The sequence below is a fragment of the Halichoerus grypus genome, chromosome 5 (assembly GCF_964656455.1).
Source record: "Halichoerus grypus chromosome 5, mHalGry1.hap1.1, whole genome shotgun sequence".
In the NCBI taxonomy this organism is placed as follows: Eukaryota; Metazoa; Chordata; class Mammalia; order Carnivora; family Phocidae; genus Halichoerus; species Halichoerus grypus.
In genome coordinates, this window is record NC_135716.1 from 84,684,841 (window position 1) to 84,705,875 (window position 21,035).

At 55.1% G+C, this 21,035-nt stretch overlaps 1 protein-coding gene and 1 long non-coding RNA gene across 9 annotated transcripts; one reads left to right on the top strand and one right to left on the bottom strand.

Annotated features, from left to right (window-relative positions):
• The first annotated feature begins 1,742 nt into the window (after positions 1 to 1,742).
• On the top strand, positions 1,743 to 15,448 carry CELF3 (CUGBP Elav-like family member 3). 8 transcript variants are annotated; one of them, XM_036118759.2, is made up of 14 exons: positions 1,743 to 1,802; positions 2,543 to 2,648; positions 3,856 to 3,938; positions 8,956 to 9,004; positions 9,427 to 9,555; positions 9,694 to 9,773; positions 10,658 to 10,801; positions 10,963 to 11,104; positions 11,381 to 11,530; positions 11,895 to 11,960; positions 12,224 to 12,355; positions 12,625 to 12,768; positions 13,430 to 13,567; positions 15,245 to 15,448. In XM_036118759.2, the coding sequence occupies exons 4-13, from the start codon at positions 8,956 to 8,958 to the stop codon at positions 13,555 to 13,557; spliced, it is 1,164 nt and encodes a 387-aa protein (XP_035974652.1). In that variant the 5' UTR covers positions 1,743 to 1,802; positions 2,543 to 2,648; positions 3,856 to 3,938; the 3' UTR covers positions 13,558 to 13,567; positions 15,245 to 15,448. The 8 variants fall into 8 exon arrangements, with proteins under 8 accessions (XP_035974652.1, XP_035974646.1, XP_035974644.1 ...); XM_036118753.2 differs by lacking the exon at positions 1,743 to 1,802 and having other exon boundaries at positions 1,873 to 2,648; positions 9,430 to 9,555; XM_036118751.2 differs by lacking the exon at positions 1,743 to 1,802 and having other exon boundaries at positions 1,874 to 2,648.
• Positions 4,046 to 5,128, bottom strand: LOC144381868 (uncharacterized). The gene is made up of 3 exons (XR_013447918.1): positions 5,035 to 5,128; positions 4,375 to 4,646; positions 4,046 to 4,110 (listed from the first exon to the last, which is right to left on the bottom strand). It is a non-coding gene; the product is annotated as an uncharacterized LOC144381868 (long non-coding RNA).
• Positions 15,449 to 21,035: the final 5,587 nt, after the last annotated feature.

Here is a 21,035-nt window from a genome sequence, read left to right on the forward strand (position 1 = left end):
GGAAGGTGGTCAACAGAGAATCAAGCAGTAGAAAGAAGGTCATCTCTCACACAGGGCTCAAATGAAGACACAAGAGGAAAAAAGCCAGGCTTAACAACTCTTCCCATTCCCATGGGGAGCATTTGATGTGGGGGTTAAACTCAGGACTCAGGAGCCAGATTGCCTGGGCTCCACCCTCACTAAGGCCTCTTTCTAGCTCTGTGACGTTAGGCAAGCCATTTTATCTCTTGGTGCCCTGGTTCCCTCATCTTTATTTGGAGGTAATGGTAGAACCTACATCATAGGCTGGTGCTGAGGGTTAAACAAATTAGTAAATATAAAGCACTTGGAACAATGTCTGGGACACTGTAAGTGTCTTCTAAGCACCCTTACTATTACTTCCCTTCTTGAAGAGAAGCTTGCCTGCCGTGATAGCTCAGGAATGGGGGCGGCTGGGACGTTGGGACGTCCGTTGGGACGTATTTCGTATTTCAGAGACACCAGTGCCACTATGGAGACATCAGCCCCACTCTGGGGTGAAGAAGGAAATGACAGTAGAGAGGGCATTCCACAAGGGCTGCAGGCAAGGACTGCCCTGTCCAGGAGAGTTGATGTCAGCAGGTACTCCCTGCACTGAAGGGTGGTGTGAGAGGGCCCAGCACATGGAAGAATTAAGCTCCCTTGAGATTATGGGGGAAACAGATCATCCATAGAAGAAGAGTTTTCTAGGAGAGTAATAGCCCCCAAATGTACTCCCCCCATCCCTTTATGTTACCTGATTCACTTTGAGAGTCCTACTCAAGGAACCTAACTGGGAGAGGGGGGCAAAGGGAGAAGAAATTGGGTTTCTTCTGCCCTGAGCCGGAGCTTGCCTGCTGTGGTTCTCCCCCACCCCAAAGGAATCAGGGATCTGCTCTTGTCAGAGGTTCTTTTGCATCAACTGTTTATTCAAAAAATAATTGTTTAGCAACTACGCATGAGCAAGACACTGTGCTAGACCCCAAACAGTAAAATGCTGAATTAAACAGCGCCCTGGTCTTCAAGGAGCTTACAGCGATAACTCTCGAAGTCATCACCACCGCCGCCTCCCTGCCCACGCACTTACACACACAAACCACCCAGAGGGAGAGAAGGGGGCGTTGGCAAATGCCAGCAAGACATTGTTTTTCTTGGATCCTTTTCTGGAAAATACACAGTTCTCTCTCTCTGCGCTCATTTCACCCCGCCCCCCTTTCCATCTTTCCTCTCTGGGTACCCTTCTGCCCTTTCCCCCAGGCTCTGAGATGTATTTCCCACCCCATCTACACCTCCCTCCTCCCCCCACTCCCAACCTGACCAACTGTTCCTATGCCATTTTCTTTTCCCCGGATTCTTTCCTATACTCCCCACACTCAGTCTCCCCAGATGCCGGCTCCCCTCTCCTCCTCCCCCCTGCTCCCCTCTCCTGGGTCTTCTCTTCCAGCACCGGGGACAGCTCCAGCCCCCGGAACAATGGACCCCACCTTAGGGCTCCTCTATAAATTCTCCATCTTAGTGTCTTGCCCAACTCGTGATTGGGGAGTAAGATGGGGGAAGGGTTATTATCAACAGGACCAGCCGCTCTTCTGGGGGTGGGAAGGGAGTCAGGAAGGAAGGAGATAGAAAGAGGGCGTGGCTCTTGTCTGGATTGTGCGTCCCTCTCCAGGGTAGAGAATTTGTATTCCACCCCTGAGACTGACATCACTGATGTCAGGGGAAAGGAGGTGGGAGTGGGGAGGGGGGTGTGGAGGGGGGAGGTTTTTGTTGAGGAGAGCGCGGCCGGAGAGCAGAGCTCCGGGACCCAGGTGACCGGGAAAGCAGGCAGCCCCAGCAGCGGGAGCAGCCAGCAGCAGCCCAGGCCCGGGGACCAGGGTGGGGGTGGGAGGGGGGCTGAGGGGAGGACCTGAAGGGGGGCGGCAGGGCAGAAGGGACCCCCGGAGCCCTGCCGCCATCAGAGATCAAGCATCTGGCATCAGGGATCTTCGGACCCAGCAGAAGGATCAGCCACAGGGGAGGTGTCCTCCCGGGAAAGCCAACGAGAGCTCCACCTGCCCCACATCAGGAGTGCCCCCCCCACCCGACGCTGCTGGCAACCTACCAGGCCCCTAACCCCTAAACCTCCTTCTCCTCAGGCCCTTTCCCCGACTCCAGCTCTTAACCCCCAGTTCCCAGCACCCCTGATACCACCCTAATCCTCCAGATCTTGAGCACACTGACCCCCATCCTGGGATATTTGCCAAATCTCTGGGAGGGAGATCATTTGTTTGGGCTATGCCCCCTGGTGGCATGACAGTGTCTGCCTAGACCCCTGACCCCTAGTCCTCAACTCCCTGGGCCTCCTTTGTGTGAAGAGCTGCCCCTCTCCTCAGCACTGTGGTTGGGGGCCAAAGGGAAAGCCAGCCCCGGCTGGGCCCCGGCCCCCACCACTTGCCTCCTTGCTGGGCAGCTCCCCCTGGCCTTTGGGCTTCTCCCTGCTCCCCTCGGCCCCTCCTCCTGGGCCGCCCCAATGAAGGAGCCGGATGCCATCAAGCTGTTTGTGGGGCAGATCCCGAGGCATCTGGAGGAAAAGGACCTGAAGCCCATCTTCGAACAGTTTGGTCGGATCTTCGAGCTGACTGTCATCAAGGACAAGTACACCGGGCTGCACAAGGGTGAGGGGTCAGGCCAGGCTGGAGAGGTGTCAGGGGTGGGAGGGGAGGCTGGGAAGAGAGGAAGCCAGCCTGGAGGGCTGGAGTGGCTGGAAAGGGCTGATGTGGAAGGAAAGAGTTCAGGGGCTAAGGAGTGGATGGAGGACCTGGAAGAGAACAGCCAGGGTGACCAGGGGACTCTGATGCAGGCCTAAAGACAGCCTCTTTGGGGGAAGAGTTGTCGAGGAGATGCAGAGATGTGGATCCTAGAGATGAGAGAGTAGTGTCATGGATGAACTCAAAGGAGGATGGAGGACCAAGAGATCTGGTTTGGGAGATAAGGAGCCTGGCAGGGGTGTGTGTGTGTGTGTGTGTGTGTGTGTGTGTGTGTGTGTGTGTGCGCGCGCCTGAGAATCTTAGTAGTCTCAGACACTATTGGGGTGGGGGTCAACCTGGCAAGAGTGGACATGGCCTGGGCAGGGCAGATCCAGGACCCAAGAAAGGGACCTGAGAAGCAGGGTGTGGAGGACAGAGACTGGTATAGATCTGGGAAGTGTGGGGGCGGGAAGTTAAGAGAGCCTGGCCAAGCGACACTCCTTGGGCCTGTCCAGGGCTGTGCGCTCTTGGTAAGCAGGGTCAGGCCCCGGTCAGGACTTGGAGAGCTCCAGGCACTGGGGATGGGGGTGGGAGCCCACTACTTCCCCCTCCACTGGCCTAGAGACTTGCAGTGAACTGCTCTCCGCTTTCCTTCTCCTCTATCCCACTCTCCACCCTCCACCTGCCTCCCGCGGAATTGGAGAGAGATGAGGAAATAGGGAAAATGGGAGAGGAGAGGGGTGATGGGGACCAAGATGGAGGGAGGTAGAGGCAAAGGAGAAGGGGAAAAGAGGCCAGTGAAGGAAGAGAGAAACCACACCACACACACTTGTCTGACAACCACATGCCCCTTCTCCCCCCACACAAAGCCCCCTCTCCCAACAGTCCCCTCTCCCAATGCCACCACCACAGAAACCTCCCAGGCTCTGGGTCTCTGCCCTGAGTTCAGCAGCCCAGAGACTCCCTGGGGCAAAATGTCTGGCCCCTCTCAGATACCTTCCCACTTCAGCAGCCAGAAAGTGGCAAGAAGAGACAAGCCTCCCAGTCCTCAGTCTCATGGTTGGGGGGAGCCTTTTAGGGAGGGGAGATCAGGGACTCACCCCCACGCGGTCTCTCTGCCCCTGCCCCTCCTCAGGATGTGCCTTCCTGACATACTGTGCCCGCGATTCAGCCCTGAAGGCCCAGAGCGCCCTGCACGAACAGAAGACGCTTCCAGGGGTGAGTCCCATATTTGTAGGGCCAGAGGGCTGAGAAGGGCCCTAGAAAGGGCAGGGGGCTCACCACCTTCCTGAGACATGGAGCTCATTTTCTACCTCCTCTCATCACCAGGAAGCTCCCCTCTCCTTCTAACACCCCTCTTTCTTGCTAGAGATGCATTCATTTCTTCTACCTGGAGAGAAGGAAGACAGCGATTAGCAGAGCAAATGTGACCTTTGTAAGGAGCAACCTGCTCGTGGGGCAACACGTAGAGAGAGAACTTAGCTGGTTGGGAGGCGTGGGGACAGACTCTGGACACCAAGTGTGTGGCAAAGTAAGCAGGAGGCACCCAGGCACTCTTGTGGCTCTGAGGGTGGGATGTCTGGCTGTGACATGGACAGCTGGTGCCTGCTGGACTAGCATCTCTGTGCGGGCTTCTGAGCTCTGACAGACTCACCTCGTGTCTTCTAGGAAGAGCTTTGGGCATCAGGGTGGAGCAGGGCCTGGGTGGGCCTGGGCTGGGGGGCAAGCAAAGGCAGGGGCAGACATCATTGCGGAGGATCAGGCCTGACCCCCAAAGTGTGCCCAGGTCGGCAGGGGTGCCCTCTGACATGGCCTCTTTCCAGAAAAAGTCAGCTCTTTTTCTCTTCTTCTGAGACAGCCTTGCAGATTGCCCCAGGCCTGGGCTGGCAGGGATAGAGAATCTCAGGATGCCTCCATCCAGGCAGCCTGGGCGGGGGGAAGGATGTGCCATTTTATTCCGCTGTCTCTGTGCTTCTGTTGTCTCCCACCCCCTGAGCCCCAGGACTGAGAGCTAACCCCGTCCATCCCTTCAGCAAACATTTGCTGAGCACAGCCTGGGTGCTGGAGACACACGTGTCACAGCCTCTAGCCCTCCCCCCATGTGGGGAATGGAGAAAAACGCTGATTCTCCATCCCTTCCTGGGAGGGAGATAGACAAAACAGATGGGCAAAGGGAGGGGCAACCAGGAACATCAGAACCACTTCACCCACTCCCAGCTTCCAACCTTCAGAGGTCTAGGACCCACCCCCTCTGTGGCCCTCAACCCTTGAATATTGCCCGGAGAGCAAAGCCCGCCACCCGCCTGGCTCTCACCCCTCCGTCTTGTCCTAGTTGGTGGCAAGCCAGCCAGAACAGCCCTGGCCCATGGAATTAAGGATCTGTGCATGCGTGTGTGTGAGCAGGCTCGGGATCCAGGGAGCCTGTGTGTGCGCGTGCGTGTGCACATGTGTGCGCGTGCGCCCGCCAGCCTGGCTGTGTGGGTGTGGGCACACGCATCCCTGGGAAGCCTGGTTTCCATCACGTCACGTCTCAACTTTCCTTTCTTCCCTTTTCTCTGTGGAGACCCCTGACAAATCAGTAGTTTTCATCTCCGTCGCCACGTCTCGTCTTTTTCTGTCTCGCTAGCCGGGCACCTGCCCTGGGTCGGCCCCCTCCAGCTGCCTGCATGCTCAGGCAGGGCTCCAACTGTCCGGGTGTGGAAAGGCTCTGCCTCCCCTTCCTGGAAACAAACAGGCCCAGGGTGGGAGGTGAGGGAGAAGGGCACCTGGTTAATGAGTGTCTAGCCCTGCCCCTGAGCCAGCTCCCAGGTGACACTGAGGCCTCCACTTTGGCCTTTGCCTCAGGGGACAGGATCCAGATTGGCCTGACAGAGCCTCTAGTATAGGACATGGGGGGGGTCCCATCCTCCAAGGGGACCCACGTGCTAGGGGCTTGGGGGAGCAAATCAGGGCAGTCTAGGGGAGCAGATGTCTGTGGCCAGGCTCTGCCTGACCCTTTGTATCCCCCAGGTCTTTTCTCTGCCTCCTGCCTTCCTGGCAGCATTGTTTCCTCAAACAGTCTCGGCTGTTTAGTGTGCCAGCTCTGTGGGAAGTTCTTCCTGCTGTCTAATCTCCCTCCACACCCTCCTAATACAGGCATTTTTTTTTTTTTAAGATTTTATTTTTAAGTAATCTCTACACCCAACGTGGGGCTCGAACTCACAACCCCGAGATCAAGAGTCACATGCTCCACCCACTGAGCCAGCCAGGTGCCCCAATACAGGCTCTTTTTTCATGGGGGTGTTTAGCTCTCTCTCCTTTCTCCCCATCTCTGTCACCCCGGAATCTGCAAGGTGCCACCACATTAGGGTGATGCTTCGGCTGCAGACAGGAAGAATGGAGGCTGGGCCTGTGGCTGTCAAGCCCCATTTCCTTTTCTCTCCCCTGATCGGTCGCAGGAGGGGCTCAGCCACAGGCCCCTGGATTCTCCCTGCCCAGAGGGTGTGGCCTCCTGGAGGTGGTGGTGGGAGGGAGCCAAAACCCCACTCTGGGGACGTGGGCCCTCCCTGTCGGCTTGCTGTTGGGCCAGTGAATTCTGGCCCCGTGGAAAGGACCCGTGTGTGGTCTGGGACACCGGGTGGAAGGGAGTCGGAGCCAGGGGTGAGAGAGCAGCAGGCCTCTATCCCCAGGAGAATTAGATTTTCTGGACATATAAGCTCTTCCTGGCAGTGGGGTCTTTGCTATTGGTGAGAAGGATGAGGGCCTTATGAGTGACCAAGTCGTTGGGGAGTGGTCTGAGTGCTACTTGGAGTATAAATAGCCTCTTCTTCTTTGGGAGGCCCTCGGGAGGGCTTATCATCTGGCTGATGGTGGCTAGGGAAGAGAGGCGCCCGACTCCGGGTTGCCAGGTAAACAGGGCCCAGCTGGACTCAAGGGAGGGGGCAGGTGTGCCCAAGCTGAGCTAACAAAGACCGAGCTTCCCACAGGAAGCGCCAGGCCAAGAAGGAGAGCCTGGGCCTGGGTCACTGAGGGCCACTGAGGGAGGCTGTCTATCTGTAGGGGAGCGAGGGGAGCCTTCTGTCAGCGTGGTCTGCACTTTGGCCTGTGTGCTTGCGTGTGTCTTTGTGTGAATCCCTATCAGCTGTGGATATTTATTGAGGTGCTATTTTTGTGCCTGGAAGCCCGTGCAGCAAGGGAATGGCATCCTTTCTCTCTGGGTCTCAGGTTCCCCACCCTCGACTAGAACCGCAAATCCCTAGGGGCATTTTGGGAAGGGGTTAGTGTCAAGTAAAGAATTCCCTGATGCTGTGGAAAGACCCTGATTCGGATTCTACCTCTTCCGTAGGGGGTGTGGCTGGGGCTGAGGTGCCCGTGGGGCACCTCCTGATTACAGAGAGGAGGAGGGTGCAAGACTGAGAGCTCTGGGCAGCTAACCCCCACCCCGTGCACACACCTCTCTCTCTCTCTCTCTCTCTCTCTCTCTCTCACACACACACACACACACACACACACACACAAGCTCCTGAGGAGATTGAACCTCCATGGGATAATCCCAGATTGGTGGAGGATAAAGCTGGGAGCAGATTGGCTGGAGGATTTGGGTGACTGTTACCCACCTCCCCCCAACCAGCTGCTCTCGGATCCATAAATGGGGGTGGGGCAGGACAGGAGTGTCAGCTGAGGTGGGGCTTAGGTTTGATCCAGGGCTGGGGATACCTCACCAGCAGAGTCCTGTCAGACTGACTGGAATGGCCTGATACCAGGGAGGGTCTGGTGTGAGAAGGGGCAAGGGGCAACTATCAATCCTGCACTTCTCTGTGTGAAGTGATGACACACAAGATCCCCAAAAGCTGGAACACTAGAGCTGAGGGTAACCTGACTCACCATCGCCTGATCTGCCCCACTATTTTACAGATGAGAACATTGAGGCCCTGAGGAGAGAAGTGACTTGTCCAAGGTCACCCAGCTAGTGAGTGGTAGGGCCAGTCCCTGAACCCGGGTCTCCTGACCCCCAGTCCAGTACCTTGCCTGAGGATACCCGTAGCCCCCCTCAGAATGTTGATAAATGGTTTCTTTTGTTTAATATCTATTTTTGGTCACTGGAGCTAGGATACCCCCTCAATAGCAAAATATTTTCAGACACGAAATCCTGAGTGCTTCCACTCCCTCCAGTTCCGAAGATGCTCCCCGCTAGTTAAGGAAATCAACCTGCAGAAGTCACTGCTAAGTCCCCTCACCAGACAAGAAAGTGGAGAGTGGAACTGGGGGGTGTCTGCATTTCCACTGGAGACTGAACAAAGGGAGATGCTGCAGGAGTGAAGAGAAGGGAGAGCTCTGGAGGACTTCGGGGTACAGGGAGAATGTCAAAAGAGCACGGGACAGCAGTTCCTCCTTCGGAGCCCTCTCAGCTGTGAGACACCAAGGATTTGATTTGGAGGAGGAAGGCAGAGGAAGGGAGAGTGTGGCCCCGGCAGAGCCTGCTCAGCGCGAATCAGGAAGCTTGTCCTGGGCCCCTCCCCCACCTCCCAGTCCCCACCAAATCCTCCACCCCCAGCATACCCTGTTCTCACCCCCCCACACTCCTTCGCCGGGTGTGTGGAGCAGCAGAAGTGATGACGTCACCACGGTCGCCAGGGCGACGGGAGGGATAAATCAGGCTGAGTGGGCGGTTGCCATGGCGCGCATTCTCCCGTTACCACGGAGACTGGGCATCTGCTCCCTTTGTGCTGCCCGAGTGCCTTCCCCCTGGGGTCAAGGGGTGTAGGGGGGCAGATAGAGAAGCAGACACACCTCTAGGGGTCAGAAGGAAGTCGGGGCATCTGTGGGGTATCCCTGGGTCGACAGTCCTCCTTGGGGCTGCTTATTGGAGTGGCCTCTGTTGCGCCTACTTTGCAAAATTGAGGCAGCTTTTGCTGAATAGCCCCTTGGCTGGGCTCTGTCTCAGGACCCAGGTCCTATGGGAAGTTCCATTCTCCCCCTAAAGCCGGCATCACTTATCCCTGGCCAAGTCACCTGGGGCCTCACCGGAGCCTGGAGCTGGCCCCAGGAGCATCCTCCTCTACATCCTCACCTTCCACTGCCTCTAATCCCCTCGGGTCCTAATCCTACACAAGATTAGGCCCATCCCTTCCTTCCCATCAGCAGTTTAGGGCCTGGGGTTTACTCCCTCTAGCCTCTCTGCAGGTCCCGGCCTGGGGAGGGCTCCTGGGGGTTCAGAGGAGGTCCCCAGCAGTTGCCTTCTCTTCTCTCCTTTTAGATGAACAGGCCGATCCAGGTCAAGCCGGCCGACAGCGAGAGCCGAGGAGGTAGGTGCTGTACCTTTGGACTTTGGACTCAGGCCCAGGGCTTGGAGTAGCTGAGGGGCAGCCTCTCTTGAGGAAGAAAATCTGAGAATTCCAAAGGGTTCCTGGTCAAGGTGGGGATTGAAGTCAGTGTGGTCAGAGGGGATGTCATCCAGCCCATTGTAGAGATGGCAAAACTGAAGCCCAGAGTAAAGTGCAAGCCCTTCAGGAACTGGACTGAGCACTCTATGTAACTGTACCCCATTTCCCCAAACATCACCGGTATCATATGTTAGAAGCCTTAGTCCCAGGGTGAGGGGAGTGCCTGGACCTCCAAGGAGTTGCTGAAGGTGAAGGGCAGGATTTCTGCCTGTCCCAAGCGGGAATAGAGTTGGTAAAGCAGCCAGGGGGCCCTGAACATGCTCCTCCTGTGCCTTACCCCCCAGAAGACCGGAAGCTCTTTGTGGGGATGCTAGGGAAGCAGCAGACAGATGAGGACGTCAGGAAGATGTTCGAGCCTTTTGGGACCATAGACGAGTGCACTGTGCTCCGGGGGCCAGACGGCACCAGCAAAGGTACCCAGTCGCTACCCCTTCCCCAACCGGCCCTTCTGGCCTTCCCGCTCCTCTCCCACTGGCTTCCCGGCAACGGGGACAGTGGGGGCCCTTGAGGGTGAGCACTCACCCTTTCCTCCTTGCTCTTGGATGCTGTAGGCTGCGCCTTTGTGAAGTTCCAGACCCACGCCGAGGCCCAGGCGGCCATCAACACCCTTCACAGCAGCCGGACCCTGCCGGTGAGCCCCCCTCACATTCACATTTCAGATGACATCTCCCCACCTCTGGCCCCTATCCCTATCCCTCACATCCAGTCCGCATGCCTTGCCCTCCTCCCTGGCCTCCTCCACCCCTCAGGCTCTCCATCTCCTGTCTCTTCCCCCACCTTCCCATACCCCCCACCCTCACTGGCTGGGCATCAGAACACTTGCTTAGAGGCTGCACGTGCCCTCTGCACATTAGCAGTGGGTCAGCCGACTGTACTCATGGAGGGCTCTCCAGCAGGGCAGAGTTCTCAGATGGAACTAGCTGATTCTGAAGCTCCCTCAGCAGAGGCTGGGCAAGCATTTAGCAGAAACTTGGTCAAAAGGATGCAACACTGAACAGAGAACTGCATTCTAGATTCCAGGATTCTACAACACTCTCTGCAAATGTTCTTGGGTTTGGTTTTATTTAGTGCAAGGTAGTATGAAAACTTGAGGCTTCATCCTCTGAGCACACTGTGAGGTTTAGGGTGCGGGGGTAGGAGTCACGGTGCCGGGGCTGGGGCGGCTAGCCGGCACCACCAGCCTGGGATTAAATATTCTCTGTGGCCCTTCCAACCGGGTGATAATTTCCGGCTCAGAATCCTCACAGAGAAGCCGGGGATGCCCTTTGGATCCCAGTAGGCCTTTCCCTTTTCAAGCACATGCCTTCGAGTTTCTCAACTTTTTCTAGTCTCTTGCACGTCCTGGCACAGGGGGAGGCTGGGATTAAAATCTTCCCGTTTGACAGAGGCACTACGATGGCTGCCCTCCCAAAGAGGCCAAGCCTGGAGGGGTGGAACTGAGGCCAGGCCCTGAGGGCTCTGGGGAGGAGAGATCCCGACTCTGTCCCTCTAACCACACGCGTGGCCCCTGCCCAGGGTGCCTCATCCAGCCTGGTGGTGAAGTTTGCTGACACGGAGAAGGAGCGAGGTCTCCGCCGAATGCAGCAGGTGGCTACCCAGCTGGGCATGTTCAGCCCCATCGCCCTGCAGTTTGGAGCCTACAGCGCCTACACCCAGGCCGTGAGCACTGACCCCTGGGTGCTGGGCCTGGCCCATCCCCGCCTCCTCCTGGCCTCCAGGACCTGTCCCCACCCTTCCAGTGCCAAGGCCCAGGGCTGGGAGGGGAACCAGGCTGGGCACAGGGGACCTGGCCCCACTCTCCTCTCTTCCCCTTCCCCCAGCTGATGCAGCAGCAGGCGGCCCTGGTAGCGGCTCACAGTGCCTACCTCAGCCCCATGGCCACCATGGCTGCCGTGCAGATGCAGCACATGGCCGCCATCAATGCCAATGGCCTCATCGCCACTCCCATCACCCCATCCTCAGGTAAGGCCCCGGCGAGGCGGGCTGGGCTGGGTGTGAATGGGACAGGTCAGAGGAGCTGCCGCCCGGGGTGTAGGAGGGGGGGGTGGGGGGGTGGGACACAGGGCACTGCTCAGGGAAGCCAGAGGGTCTGGAAGGGACTCAGGGGTGAGAGAGTGGCCTGCTTCCTTCCTTCTGCCTGCAGACTTGCTGACTGGTTCTCTGCATTCGTGTGTGTGTGTGTGTGTGTGTGTGTGTGTCCGCTTCTCTGCTCTGTCTCTGTCGCTTTCTCCTCCCTAGGAACCAGCACCCCTCCTGCCATCGCTGCCACGCCCGTCTCGGCAATCCCTGCTGCCCTGGGCGTCAACGGCTACAGCCCGGTGCCCACCCAGCCCACCGGGCAGCCTGCCCCTGATGCTCTCTATCCCAACGGGGTTCACCCCTACCCAGGTGGGGGTCTCTGCCTGCCCCCCCTCTCTCCCCAGCAACTATCAAAGCCGCCGCTGCCATTGCCCGCAGACAGCCGTGGCGCCCCTTCCCTCTCCAGGCCTCGGGGTGATAAGCTGCTTTCTCCTGCTCTGTCATCCTTGGGCAGGGATGCTCCTGCCCGTTCTCAGCCAGGGAAGCTGAGGCTTAGAGAAGCCCAGGGTTTGCACAGCCAGTCACAGACTCCACGCTCTGCCCTCTCCCCGCGGCTCTGGGCCTTTGCGCGCTCTCCCGTCACACCCCGTGCCCTGTGAGGCTGTCCTCCCCACCTGCCTGGCCTCTCCTCTGCGTCCTGCCCCACCCTCACAGTCGGTGCTGCTCTCCCCAGCCCAGAGCCCCGCGGCCCCCGTGGACCCCCTGCAGCAGGCCTACGCGGGGATGCAGCACTACACAGGTGAGGAGCCCAGGGCCCCCCCTGCCACCCCGGACGGGAGGGACGGCGTGGGACCGAGGCTGGGCTGCCAGGCGCCCCGCCCTGCCAGCCACCCCCTCAGGCTTCCTGACGTTAGGGGCAGTGCACCCAGAGTTCAAGGCGGCTCCTTCTCTGACCCCTCTCAGCCCTGTCCATCCCTGTCCACCCCGGGCTGCTGGCCAGAGGGCCCTGGGGGCCGGGAGAGTCTCGGGACCCGCACTAGCTCTCTGCTCTCCACCCCCCAGCAGCCTACCCAGCAGCCTACAGCCTGGTGGCGCCCGCGTTCCCGCAGCCTCCCGCCCTGGTCGCCCAGCAGCCCCCACCTCCTCCCCAGCAGCAGCCGCAGCCGCCGCAGCCTCAGCCGCAGCAACGGGAAGGTGCGGCCTGGGCACCCTCCTGCCAGCCCAGAGCCTTCCGGGACAGGAGTGCCCTTGCCCTGGGCTGGGGACTCCCGGTTGCCTGCTCGCAGCCTGTCTCTGGCCCCATGTGCGGGGAGAAAGCGAGTGGGGATGAGGTGTCTGGTGCCCTGGCCCGCACGCTGGGGGCTGGGATGGGAGGGTCTGCCCCGGGCCTGCTTTCCGTGGGGCGCTTGCCCCTGAGTGCTTCCCAATCACTGGGCTCTTCCTCTGTCTCTGCTACCACCCAGGCCCTGATGGCTGCAACATCTTCATCTACCACCTGCCCCAGGAGTTCACGGACTCAGAGATCCTCCAGATGTTTGTCCCCTTTGGCCACGTCATCTCAGCCAAAGTCTTTGTTGACCGGGCCACCAATCAGAGCAAGTGTTTTGGTAAGAATATGATGATCCAAAAGATAAAATACGGCACATTTTTGCCTGTGGACAAGGTTTGAGACATTTGAAGGCATTTATGGTCACAGCGGGCCCAAACTTTGAAATCCAGATTGTCCAAGAGTCGGAAAGAGCCTTTCTTACACCCTCGGCATCCCATACCAGCTGCTGTCCAGGCCCAGCTCTTCCTCCAAAAACTGCAGCTTTACCTTTTCTCCTTGAGCACTGGTCAAATTCATGCTCCATGAGGTCTGGAAGAGGCTCAGGAACGGGATGTTTGGTTTTCAAAAGGAAGGCTTAGGGAGTGGAGTCTTTTGGCTTTGTGTCTAAAAGTTGCTTCAAGGGAGAAGGAGCCTTGTCCTCCCTGCTTGAGAAGTCATGAAGGGCCAGAAGTGGTGTTTTCAGAGTTATCCAGGCTGAGGAAGGGGCTGCCCTTTAAAGAGCGCTGGAAAGAATGTCCTAGTGCATGTGAGTGGCAGGACTGCATTCATTAACTCAACCTATCCATCAGCAGCTACCCATCGAATGCCTACTGTGTGCCAGGCATTCAGGATCCCGGGAGGCAGTAGGGTGGTGCTGGGGAACCAAAGAGCAGGTTCTGGCCCTCAGCACAGGCAAGTGAAGTGGGGTTGGGCTGGGCCTTATGCCCCTCTCACCTCAGGCTTTGTGAGTTTCGACAATCCGGCCAGTGCGCAGGCTGCCATCCAGGCCATGAATGGTTTCCAGATTGGCATGAAGCGCCTCAAAGTCCAGCTAAAGCGGCCTAAGGATGCCAACCGGCCCTACTGAGGGCCCCCAGGTGGGTCCTGTTCCCATCCTGTGACCTCTTAAGCTCCCTCACACTGAAGCCAGGGCCCTCACTTGGACTGCCCCCCCACCCCCTGTTCCCCCAGCCTCAGGGATGCCCACCCCACCCCCACCCCTGACTCTGGGCACTCGAAGCAGGGATCTGGTATAGCTCCTTCCTTCTGCTGTGTTTCAATCACCCGAGTCATTCTCTCTCTCTCTCTCTCTCTCTCTCACACACACACATATACATACACATGCGTGCGCATGCACGCACACACACACACACGCACACACACAAACTGTGACCCCAGAGAGAGCCAAGTCTGTCTAGATCTGTGTCCACTCCCCAGGTCTTCCTCAGTATCTGGTCTCGTTTGTCTGGTCAGTGTCCATGTGTTTGTGTGTCTCTCTCTTTTTGGTTTTCCTTTGGGTCAGAGTGGAATTAGGGGAGTAGAGTTGGGGAAGTAAGGGGGCTGGTATAGGATACTGGAGGGTTCTAGAATCATGGCTCCTGGAATATCTATCCTCCTGAGAGGTGGGGATATCAGACCCTCAGTGCCCTGGATTCCAGGTAGTATAGACCCTGGACTCTGATGTAGTATAGGCCCATGGGACAGTGGAGAGTGCACAAAACAGACTGGGGGAAGTCCAAGCTTCAGGCCTCCCAGGAGAAGCTTCAATTTAGGTGGAGAAGGCCAAACTGCTGGACTGCCTGAATTTCACTAAATGGGTCCCCTCCGCCCCATTGCCAGCACCACCCTAGCCTCATGGCCACAGAGCTGTGAGCTTTGGTGACTTTTGTGTTTGTTTAATCTCCTTTGGACCAAACCCCTGAAAAAACACAACCCAAGAACAATACCCACATTTTCTGTTTCTCCCCCTTTCCCCCCCAATCCTGGCTGCTTAACTCCCCCCACCCTGGGGGCCCCCCCAGCCCAGGGCCCGTGTTCATTGTCGGCCGAAGCCCCCATCCCCGGACCCCTGCTCCGGGCCCCTGTAAGTTGCATGGAACGAGCGTGTTGTCTTTGGAGCCGATTGTTTGTTATTTGGGGAGGGGGCCGCGGAGGGAAGCGCCCCTCAGCCCAGGGTCAGGGCCGGGGGCAGCTCGCGGGATGTGCTTGGTCAACAGTGGTTGGTGACTGTGGTCTGTGTTCTGTGCCTTTCTCTCTTGCTTTCTTTGTTCCTTTCTGAAAAGGAATGAGAGCACTCTCTAGGGGCTGGGGGTCTCAGCCCTCAAGTCTGCAGCCCTAAGCCCAGCCCCAGGTCCTAGCCTGGCCACCTTGCTCTTCCTCCAGGTGTCTGTCTGTCTGCTGCCCCTTCTCCTCCTTTCTCTTAGCTATCTCTGCCTGCCTGCCTGTTGTCTCACTCCTTTGCTTTGTCCCCTCCAGTCCCTGTCACCATATCTTCCAGCCTTTTTTCTCTCACGGGCTGTGTGAATATCTCCTTCTGCATATCCTTTGGTTTCTTATATCATGGGCCCTCTCCCTCCCGTCTCCTCCATCATTGCCCCTTGTCCAACAGCTGGGGGGCTCCGTCTGGACTGAGGCCTTTCGGATGACCTGTCTTCCCCAGGCGGCCCCATCTTATCCTGCGTCAGCCAGCCCAGCTACCTCTTCCCTGGCAGGGCCTATGACCTGCACTGGCTGTGTCTTCCCCACAGCTTCACCCATGTCTCCTTCCTTCACAGGTCTGGAGACACCAGAGGAAGGGGCACCACACCCCTCTCCCCACGTCTGGTCCCAGCCCTCTCTGCACACCTGCCCGGGCCTCGATGGGGCCTGGGGCAAAAGCTGCTTCACAGCCCTGGGGGAACAGGACACTGGCCCACTCCCACCACTCCGCCCCTCCTGAAGGGCCTGTTTCCTCCCAGGTGCCCTTTTGGCCTTTGTGAGGGAGCAAGGGACAGGCTCAAAGGCTCCGGGGTATCTGCCTTCTGCTGGGGCTCCTGTGGTGACCTTCTGTACCCAGCTTTCGCACTTGCCTCCCCCACCAGCGGGCCTGTGGCCCCCAGGAGGGCAGAGGGGCCTCCCACAAGCTCCCCACCTCACCCTCACCCCAGCCTCTTCCCCACATTAGGGGTTTCTCAGAAGCTGGTTCTCACACTCCCTGCCACCCTCAGCTAGAGGTAGGATATCCCTGAACCCTGGGCTCCCAGCCCTAAAACTCACTGCCTCCCCCATGGGCCCCCTCTAAGGAGGGTGTGGGGGAGCCCTGAGGGCTGCCTCTCCACCAGTCAGCCACAGAGACCCTCCTCCTTTCATGAGGAAAAGACCTCCCCCGAACCCCTAAAAATGTTTACAGTCTCTGCTGGTCCCCTCCGTGTAAATACCACTACCACCCGTGCGTTATCCAGCCCGGCCCGGCCCGGACGCTGCCATCTCTCTTTCTGGGAGTTTAGACAATGTTTCCCTTGGATTTTTTCTCTCTCTTGATTTCTCCCTTTGCTTTGGGGGTAATTGGGTATTTGGGAGGAGGGGTGTGGGGAGGGTTACAGGGGTTTATTACCTGATCATTTTCTTTAGGAAGAGGTTTTAGGGGAAAGAAACGGGTGGGGGTGGGAGTGGTAAGGGGAGACTGGGGAGTCCGTTTCAGACACTTCTCTATGCTTAACTTATTTATTTATTGCATTTTACTTTTAAAGAGTTGGTCTTTTCTGTCTAAATAAAGAAAAAAGTTTAAAAGCATCAAATAAGAGTCTTGGAAAGTTGCGGGGAGGGGATTTTGCGTACTGCGGAGGGGACGAAGGGAGGGAGGTTTGGGAGAGAGACCTGTTAGGAGGGTCCAAGACCTTTGAGGGGTCCAGGCCTTGACCATGGCTTCATGATCCCATTCTTCCACCCTTCCTTGAGGCTTAATCCTGGAATGCTCTGCAGCACTAGGCACAGAGGGAAGAAAGCAGGTCAGCAGGCCTCTCTTGTATCCAGCCCTGTCCCTCTGAAGGCTGGGGGACTTGAGTCTCACGTTCCTGACCTCCATTTCTCCCTTGTTGGTGGGGGTGAGCTGTCCCTGCACCTACCAGTGGGGATACAGGGAGCTAAGCTTTTGCTCTGTGATTCTGTTACAGGCCCTAAATGTACATTTCCTCATTTAACCTCCCAACAACTCTGTGAGGCGGGATACAATTTTATAGACAGGTTAAAAAGGGCTTGGGAGGGTAATTGACTTATCCAGAATCACAAAGCTACCAAGGGATGGCTGCAGGAAGGAAGCCCTATATGTCAGACTCCAAAGCCCATGATTCTCTCATCTAGCAGGCTCAACTACCTAGTCTTTGACCCGAGGCAATGATCCCAACAAGTACCAAGCAGGCTGTCACAGCGAGTCCCATCATGCAGAAGGTGGACTGCATAAGCCCTGAGGTCCCTCCAATTTGGTTCCTAGATTCTTCTCTGTGAACTACTTTAGGGCTGGGTTCAGGGGGCTCACACAGGGGTAGTGTGTGACTTCACAGCATCTGGGCCACTTGCTTTTAGCAGCAACCTGCTAACCCACCCTCATTATGCCCCCCCACTTTAAGCTTGCTCACCTTCCAGCCCAGCCAGCCTTAGGCCAGAGCTGTTCCACCAGCGCACAAGGATGTGTGACTCCTCACCACCCACTCCAACCTCAGCCCCGTACTTTGGCCTTCTCTTAAACTGCCCCAAACTGAGAGTAGTACAAAGAGAAGCAACGTGTGAAGTGCAATAGAAACATACCTGTGGATATTGTTTCAGGGAAAACAAGTCTCTTAGATTGGCAGAGTCCAGGGATGGGGCCTTACTCAGAAGGAAGAGAATCCAGGCAGGAGCATCTGAAATCTCGAATATATAGGGTGTGTGTGTGTGTGTGTGTGTGTGTGTGTCTGTGTGTGAGTGTCTGTGTGTGTGTGTGTCTGTGTGGTCACAGACAGGCAAAACTGTGTGTAAGGACAGCAGGAGTTGGTATCAACACCAGGAATTTTCCCTTGTACTGTCTCGCTGTGGCCTCACCGCAAGTTTCTGGGTCAGGACAGAAAGATGGAAGGTGTATTTGAGACCAAAGAGCATCTCCCAGAGTGACATACTGATTGGTGGGTTCTCCTGGGATGCAGGAGTTGGGAGGCAAAAGGACTCGGAAGTCTCCTCCTCCTGGTATCCCCCCTGATCTCAGGCAGCCCCTCACCAAACACTGAAGAATCCTTATTGTCACTGCTCACGGCTTGCCCTTCCCCGCAAGGAGAAGGAGCTCCAAAGGAGCCAGATTTTCTCCAGAGAAGCAGTAGATACAAGTAAAGTTGAATGATGAAGAGGGAGACACAGAGGGGTCTTTTGGGGGGAAACAAAACATTTCAGGGACAGGGATTCTCCAGGTCCTTTTTAAAAATTATTTTAGGGGCGCCTGGGTGGCTCAGTCGTTAAGCGTCTGCCTTCAGCTCAGGTCATGATCCCAGGGTCCTGGGATCAAGCCCCGCATCAGGCTCCCTGCTCGGCGGGAAGCCTGCTTCTCTCTCTCCCACTCCTCCTGCTTGTGTTCCCTCTCTCACTGTGTCTCTCTCTCTGTTAAATAAATAAAATCTTAAAAAAAATAAAAATAAAAATAAAAAAATAAAAATAAAAATTATTTTAATCCCAGTATAGTTAGCAGTGTTACATTAGTTTCTGGTGTAAAATATAGTGATTCAGTAATTCCATACATCACCCAGTGCTCATCATCTCTAGGGACTTTGATGGCAAAACGTAGGATCCTCGGAGACAGAAAAGGAAGCTCTGAACTTGTATCTTGCATAAAAACAGATTTCTTAGGCATCATATTAGCTTCAAATATAGTAGGAAGGGTATAAAGGAGGGTAGTTCTGTTAGCTCCCGAAGTTCACTACCACCTCTTCTGAGCAGGGTGGGTCTGAGCAGCAATAAAATGGGAGAGCAGAAGAAATAAGAAATGAGGACAGTAGGATCCCCCAATTCAGACCAAGCAGGATGAAACTCAGCTGCTTCTTCTAATATGATCAAGTTACTGTTCCAATGTTAATGGCAGCATAAAGAGAAGGGAAAAGGAAAAGAAATTCTTAAGGCAAAAGAGTGGAGCTGACAGATTAATAGCAGGGATTGGGAGAAGCCTTCCATTTATAGAAATGAAAACAGACATTTAGGAAAATATCCTCCATTAGGGGGGCTCCAGGGATGAGAGTGTGGCTGGGGAAAGCCCTGGATAATTCTTCCTCCAATGCATCCCCATGCCCTGGCCATATTTTGAGAGCTTAGAAATGGACAAACGTCAGGCAAGGTGTTTCCATTTCCTCAGCAGAGACCCTGCACAGCCCATCCGACTTGCAGGGCTTCCTTTGTCTTTTCACTCTCCTGCTAAAATGTCAAAGCCTTCGCGGTCTTGGCTTCTAGTATTTGTGACTGCAGGCATTTCTACTTGCGGCCAAGACTCACTCTCTTCTCCGAGTCTGACAACTTGAGTCGCCCTGAGCCAAGCATCTGGTCCTTCGAAGATTCCCATTCTCTGGGCCTTCTCTGGGTCTACTTCCCTGAGTAATCAGGCAGCTTCCTCTTGCCCCCCACAAATGGGGTCTCCCTCCAATATACTGCATCCTCTCATCCACTCGATGAGAATGACTCCCAGCTGTGTGTTTCTAATTGAACTTTTCTCCTGAACTCAGTCTGAGAGTGCCTTCCTCCCTCAGTCTTCCTCATAAGTATCTAGCACCACTATTCACTGTCTCACGCCTCCTATTCAATCCAACTGCAAAGCCCTACTTGTCCTCTCTCTCAAATATATTGTTGACCTACACACATCTGTCTTTCCATCTCCATGGCCACAAAATCCAAAGTCACCCTCATACCACCAGAGCCCTCTGGTGTCCTCATGTGTCTCTGTGGTTCCCTTCCCTCCCTCCTACAACCTGTTCTCCATAGAAGCCTTCTACAAATCCATTCACAGACAGATGCTGAGTCCGTTCTCCACCTTGTTTACCACCGTATCCCCATCACCCTCAACAGTGCCCAGAACATTAGAAGGTGCTCAACAAATAATTAAGAAGTAACTGCTGGATGTCTATATATCTAGATTTCTCACCCATGCCTAAATCATAATAGGTCCAAAGCTAAAACATTTTCTCCCTGTTTCAACTCTTAAATATTTCCATTTTCTAGCCACCTAGACATGAAACCTCAGGAGTCTTTTACTCCTGACACATGCATTCAATGTTACTAAATCACGAAAGATTTTACTTCCACAATTTTTTTTCTCACATCCATATCCTTCCTTTCAATTATCACTGCCTCCACTTACCAACTAATCATAACAGTGATTAATTGAGCCTAATTGAGCCTTCTGTGTGTATTCTAAAGCACCAGTTTCTAAACTGCAGCTCATTAAAAAAACCTTTTCTTTTAAATGTAGAACACCTCACCCTGGCATTCAAGGCTCTTCAAACCTCATCTTCCATCTTACTCCTACACATCCCTAAGTTCTAATCAAATAGGACTATTCATTGTTCATCTGGACAGGTTTGATCCTTCCCCTCCCCCCACAGCTTTTCATTCCCAATTATAAGTGTCAGGCACATAACAGCTCAATAAACTTTGTGAAAAACCTTCTTGTTGAAATCCTGCTCATCCTAAATGGTTCATCTTAAACGCCACTTTCTTCATGAGATTTCCTTAGCTGCTTTCATCCAGAGGTCTTTTTTTCCCCCTCTTCTTCCTAGTCCTTATGGCACTTCAACCTTCCACTGCCGTGTATCATGTCATTCGTAAATCTCTCAGTTCTCTGCTGGGCTGAAAGCGGGAACAATGGTTCTTCCTTTGCCTTTGTATCTGCTGTTGTATGGAACAGGATGCCCTGCGCATGGCAGATAGCCAATCAATGTCTGTCGACTTAAACTTCTGTAATTCAACTCTGGGATTCCACTTTTTACTTCTCTACAGATTCTTTCCTTGTTAAAGAAAAAAGAATTATTTCCCCATTATCAGATTTGTCAGATCCCAATTATTTAATGCTGATGGCTGAGTGAATGAGACCCAGAACAAATGTCTCTCCCCAAACTGCCAAAAGAAATGTCAAACTAGTTCTTGCTTTTATAGCCTTCAATCAAGGAGCAAAAGCATATGGTCAGGGGTTATAAAAATAAGAAAGGTTTACAAAAATAACAAAATATCTGACCTAACGCAAATGCTGAGCTTTGCACAGAGAGGAGCAGGTACTCTTTGGAGTAGGTCATTAGGCCACAGCACCTGGGATTCCTCTGTAAAAACAAAGTACATCCAGGACCACCTTTATTCTCAGGGGTGTGGGCAGAGGAAGGAATACAACCACCCAGAGTGCCTACTATTATGCATTATTATTGTTGTTGTTATATTAGGTTCAGATTCAGGAGATCAGTCTCCTGAGGTATTTGTAAAATGAAATAGCAGATCATGTTGCTGGGGTAGGGGGACAATGCTAAGATGTGTCCCAAGGGCTTTGCTAGGCTCTATCTGAGTAAGGCTGAGGGAGAGGAGTCCTGTGAGTTT

Bases quoted from the DNA above. Each gene is read 5' to 3' on its own strand.
- CELF3 (XM_036118751.2), top strand. From the start codon at position 2,504: ATGAAGGAGCCGGATGCCATCAAGCTGTTTGTGGGGCAGATCCCGAGG. The intron at 9,774-10,657 runs GTGAGCCCCCCT...GCCCCTGCCCAG, and splicing joins ACAGCAGCCGGACCCTGCCG to GGTGCCTCATCCAGCCTGGT. The intron at 11,531-11,894 runs GTGGGGGTCTCT...TGCTCTCCCCAG, and splicing joins CGGGGTTCACCCCTACCCAG to CCCAGAGCCCCGCGGCCCCC.